Source organism: Pteropus vampyrus, unplaced genomic scaffold (assembly GCF_000151845.1).
Source record: "Pteropus vampyrus isolate Shadow unplaced genomic scaffold, Pvam_2.0 Scaffold279, whole genome shotgun sequence".
NCBI lineage: Eukaryota > Metazoa > Chordata > Mammalia > Chiroptera > Pteropodidae > Pteropus > Pteropus vampyrus.
The window spans coordinates 505,928-511,357 of NW_011889060.1; the positions used below are offsets into that span (position 1 = coordinate 505,928).

General features: G+C 49.6%; 1 protein-coding gene across 1 annotated transcript in view; it reads right to left on the reverse strand.

The window, feature by feature from the left end:
- The window catches only part of NID1 (nidogen 1), a 49,865-nt gene that overhangs the window by 29,294 nt on the left and 15,141 nt on the right, over positions 1-5,430 (reverse strand). The window contains exons 6-8 of the mRNA XM_023520820.1: positions 4,296-4,496; positions 2,063-2,308; positions 136-279 (exon numbers count right to left, since the gene is read on the reverse strand). Of these exons, the coding sequence (XP_023376588.1) occupies positions 136-279; positions 2,063-2,308; positions 4,296-4,496 (591 nt within the window). The remainder of the gene's footprint in view (positions 1-135; positions 280-2,062; positions 2,309-4,295; positions 4,497-5,430) is intronic.

The window sequence follows — 5,430 nt, forward strand, 5'->3', positions numbered from 1 at the left end:
AACAGTGCGAGGGGACACCGAGTGTGGGCCTGGCACCCCGTCAACACCCATCACAGCTCGCTTCCCCCCCCCATCCCCGGACACCTGGTGTACAGGGTCTGCCCCGCCACCCCAAGGCAGAACCGAGGGCCCTACCGTAGCAGGTGTGTCCATCTCCGCGGAAGCCGATGGAGCACTCGCAAGTGAACTGTGTCCCCGGGCCGGGCCGGCAGGCCGCGTTGGTGTCACAGCCATGAGTCCCGATGTAGCAAGGGTTCTGCAGGGCGTCAGGGGAGCCGTCTGCGGAGGCAGAGGCACGGAAACCAGGTGAGTCCTCAGAAACGCTTGCAGGTTCCCCCTCCCGGAGAGGAAGGCAAGACGGGGGCCCAGCGGGGGTCAGGGGAGGTCCTGGGTAGTGCCAGGGGCTCCCCCTAGGCACGCTTGCCACCAGCACATCACTAACTGGCCAGAGGGCAACTTAGTTGTAAAAGAGATTAAATCACGACAAATAGGACAGGACATTTAAAGAGGACATTAAAAAGGACATCATTAAAAGTAAAAAGACCTTATTGCAAAATATGAACTGTTTGAATACATTTAAAACATGCATAGACTCATGGCAGCATTGTGCAAATAACTGATCTCTGCGCTTGTACTAAGCACCTGTCTCATTCTACGGGAACCGTGGGTTCCCCTCGGCACCCCCCCTTTCTCCTCCCATGTAGTTGTTTCAAAAGAAGAAACCAGCAAACTCTTGGGGTAAAAAGTCACGTCATCTGGACGAAATGCTGTTTTAAGACGACCGCTATTTAATCTTCTCTGCCACTGAAAGATCCACATTAGCACCCATTTCTGTTAACCGAAAAAAATCCCAAGAGGCTTTCGCTTTTTCTCAAAAGCCATTCCCTCACTAACCAAGGTCGTTCATCAAAGTTGAGCAGGTAACGCGAACTTCCGGAAGCCGGCCGGGCCACTTCCGCGAACTTCCGGAAGCAAGCCAGGCCACTTCCGTGAACTTCCGGAAGCAGACCAGGCCACTTCCGCTTACGGAAGGCTCTACTGGAACGTCACGCTTTCGGACAGCAGGGAAACCTGTGTTTTACCTCGTGTTACAACATTGCCTAACAGCCAATTAGTTATGGACTGAAAATGTTTGCTGCCAAAGTGTTTGCGACAAAGATGTCTACGGCAAAAGTACTGGACAGGAAACCAGCCTGTGTCGCTCGGGTCTGGATCGGCAAAGCACATCCCATGGGCCCCACGCCTGTTTTCATTAAGATCCACGGGAAACCGGCTACGACCGTTCGCTTGCACAGTCTGTGGCTGCGTTTGTGCACGATGGCAGAAGTGAGGTCTGCGACAGACACTGGATGGCTGGCAACGCCTAAAGTATTTACTATCCAATCACTGAAGAAAAAAATATGCCGACCCCTGATGCCTAGAGCTACAGTTGTCAAGGAGGGAGACAGCTGCCCTCCTCCTGCTCCATGGAGCTGCACGAGGACACGCCTGATCAGCTGGAGGTGACCTGGGTGTGACAAAAGACCCAAGGTAACTGAGAAAAAGAAAGAGCTCAACCCCCAGATTCAGAATATGCAGAACCCCTGGGGCTCCGAGACGTGGACAGTGTGCAGTCTGACACTGACGTGTCGCAGCAGCTCCACAAAGTGCCAGCTCCTTCCAGGCAGCCAGAAGCGCCCACGGACCTCAGCTCAGACCCACAGCCATCGGCTCCGAGCCTGACTTCCATCAGATTCTATTTCGATTTCCTCAGGCGCAGAGCACACATTCCTTTTAGAGTTGAGTGCTTTAGAGTGGAGTGTTTTAAAAGCCCTGCCCAAGCCCGCTGCAGCCCCGATGGCCTGCTCTACGAGGTCACTCACAGGTGAGCGTCCTGCATCCCTCCCCACACCAGATGACGAGCAGGCCTCAGGTTAGCTGCACAGAAACAGATGGCAAGACGTGTCCTTTCTGTTAGGAGATCTGTTAGCATCATTTTCTTCTTACTGAGAGTAGAAGACGAAACACAGTGTCACACAGCACAGAGCACACGTGGTGCACAGTCTGAGCTGCCATCTCTTACCCCGCACGGGCCCGACGGAGTTGCTCAGAGCATAGCGTAAGATCCTCTCCTCCTGGTTGTACAGGACAAACACGCTGTCCACCGAGAGCTGCTGGGTGCGGGGCAGGGCCGCCCTGGAGTCGTCATGGACACACTCCTGGAAGGTGATGGTCTGGCGCCACTGGTAGGTGTGGATGTTCGAAGGGGCAGCGCCATCCCGCTCAGGCTCTCTCACGGTGTACTCCCGGGTGGAGGAGGATGTGATCACTGGGGCGCGGGAGGGCAGGAGGGTGACAAGGGAGGGGGACAGAGACGAGAGCGTAAGGATGCAAGAGGCCTTCGCCGAGGGCTTTAAAACCATTGGCAGCATCCCCCGCCCACAGCACGACCAGAGGGAGAGCAGATGGGGCAGGTGAATTAGACCATTTATTCCTATGTCGGGATTCATTCTGCCACCTAGACTTCTCATACTGTTATTGGTATTATTTGCATTGGTAATATTTGTTGCTTATTCTCATCAAGTGCTGCTCTACAAGCTCCTAAGCTACCCAGAACCAACCTAGAGGTTAAGGTCTGGTGGAAAGAGATACACGGGAAGTCCCACCTCACACTGTCACAGCCTGTGGGACACACTACCAGCCTCAGTTTCTTTTACAGCGTGGATTGGGGTGAGGATGAGACACTATGTGAAGTTTCTGGGACTGAGCAAGCTAATACTGTTATTAAGGTCAGCTACCACCTAGGGAACATTAACCATGTGACTAGCACAGTGCTAACTGCTTTATATAAACTATGTCACTTAGGATTCAATAATTAGCAGTTGTCAGGTATAACCCCAGATTAAGCAGTTGTCTGATATTTAAAAATAAGACATTTCAGCACTCAATTTCTGACAAATTGCTAAGTGCTGTGAGCAAACCTCATAGACAGTCTTTCCCACTCAAGAGAGCTGCTTCTCACCCCTGCCACGAAAGTCCCAACTTCCTATTTTAAAAAAAAAGTATAAAAGAGTCTTTATATCTGTGTGCTCTGCTGTAGTTCAAAATAAAGCCAGAGGACAAATAAAAGTTTCTTGTAAGCCGCCTCTGGTCCAGCTCCTACGTGTGGGCTGCCAGAAACGCTGACTGTGGACCGGGGTCCTGATGCTCATGCCAGGTCCCGTCACCCACTCCCACCCCCCAGGAGAGCCGATCCAGCCACAGAGCCGTGGTAACTGGTACAGCCCTCCAAGTGGCAACTTCATAAGAGCCCTGAAGAAGTTCTCATTGTTTAAGTCAGCATTTCTATTTCTAAGAATTGAGTCGAGAAAGGATCAGAACTTTGGTCAAGATTTATGATGAAAATGGTCATTTCAACTTATTACGAGAAGGGAAAATTGGTAATAACCCAAGCTTTAGAAAACAGAATGGTTTAAATTAACAGCCACACAATAGACTCATACAGATTCATTAAAAAGTGTTTTCAAAGCCTACTAAATAAAACGATAAAATATTCATAATTTGACATCAACTGGAAAAGTAAAGCCATAATAATGTGACATAACTGCAATTTCATTTAAATAAAGACTATACACCTGACTGTAGATTATATAATAGTATTGTATCAATGTTACATGTCCTGGTTTTGATCATTGTACTGAAACCGTGTAAGAGAATGTTCTTTTTCTTAAGAAAACACGTGAAGTATTTAAGGGATAAAGGATCACAATGTGTATAACTTACTCTCAAAAACTGTGCGTATGTGTTTGTGCACGCATGCGAATAATGAAGGAAATCTGGCGAAATGTTAACTGGTGAAGCTGGGAAAACGGTATGTGGAAATTGTGCTATTTTCAAGTTTTCTGTAAATTTGAAATTATTTAAAATAAAGTTAAAACTTCATATAGATATACAGCATATTAAAATTATATTACTGTATTTTGAAGTTGTAAACTATGTTGAGATATTTATATCGGGATATTATATCTATGTTGGTATATGTATGGGGATAATATATATACATATATAGAAGAGAAAAAGCTGAACGGAAATGCACATATTTAATAATAATTATATCCTGGTTTGACAACTATAACTTATGCTCATTTTCTTTTTGCATTAAATTCTCTACAGTGACTGGGTGCTGTCTACAATTAGGGAAAGGTGACTTTAATAAGGTATCGCCCACGTGTCCCTCTCCAAAGCCCGGGAGACTGCGCCAGCTCGGGTGCCGCAGTGGCCAGGAGCCCGCGGCGGGCGCCAGGCTGTCCCCTCACCGTCGCGGGAGTAGTGGTACAGCTCCGTGTAGGGCTCGATGTGCACCGTGGAGCCCGCCAGCACCTGTGGCACGCGGCCCTCCAGCTCCGTGTCGATGGTCAGGTGTCCGTGCTCATCAATGCCGCTGAACCGCTGCTTGATGACCAGCTTGCCTGGGTGCCCCACAAAGGTCACCTCCGCCAGGCGGGTGAACTCGCCTCCTGGAAAGCAAGGTCAGTCTGTCACTTCGCCCTCAGGGAAGCCACGCTCGTACCCACCCTAGGCTCACGGTGCTGGTCACCAAGGGGAGTGTGCTTTGGTTTGCTTGGTAGAAATGGGGCTGGTGACACTGAGGACAGAGCTGGGACATCCACGCAGCCCAACTGAGTCGTGCACAAGAAGCTGCTTCCCAGCCACAAGCCGGCGTCTGAGACAGGTTGGCTCAGGGGTTGTGCTGGAAAAAGCAAGGGACCAGAGTCTGACACTCAACTGTGCTCGGTACCGGTCGAGTGAACTCAACCCCCCTGAACCTCCAACTCCTGAGGATAAAACGGGGATACGATCCGTCTCGTGGAACTGAGATGACATGAAGTAGCTTAAATGGTGCTCTACAGACGTCACGTGCTCCAAGATGCCGGCTAACTCCTGATCGGGCTGAGGGAGTTGTTCAGGGCAAACCATCACCAGTACCAGGAGCCACCCAGGAGCGCACACGAGGCTGCTGGCTCAGGGCTCCCAAGGGTCTGTGCAGGCCATCGTCCCCAGACAGGCAGGAAAGGCACTTGCCCCTCCTCCAGCTTCCCCCCTCTTCCACATGGGCATTCTACTGGGGCAGGAGCTGGCATTCTGTGGCCCCAGGGGTAAACCTAGCTGGCAACCTTTGAACTAAGAATGGCCTTTACATTTAAAAAAAATGTTTTGTTTTGTTTTTTAATTCCAAAAGTATTTCATGACGTGAAAATTACATGATATTTAAATTTCAAAGCCATTAAAGTTTTATCAGAGCACAGTCATGCTCATTCCTTTGCATATCATCTGTGTTGCCTTCTCTCTACAATGACAGAGTTTAGGAGTTTCAACTATTTGCTGTCTGGCCCTCTGCAGAAAGGGTTGACAGCTCTTGCCTTCTAGTACCCAGATTCCAGGCAGACAGCC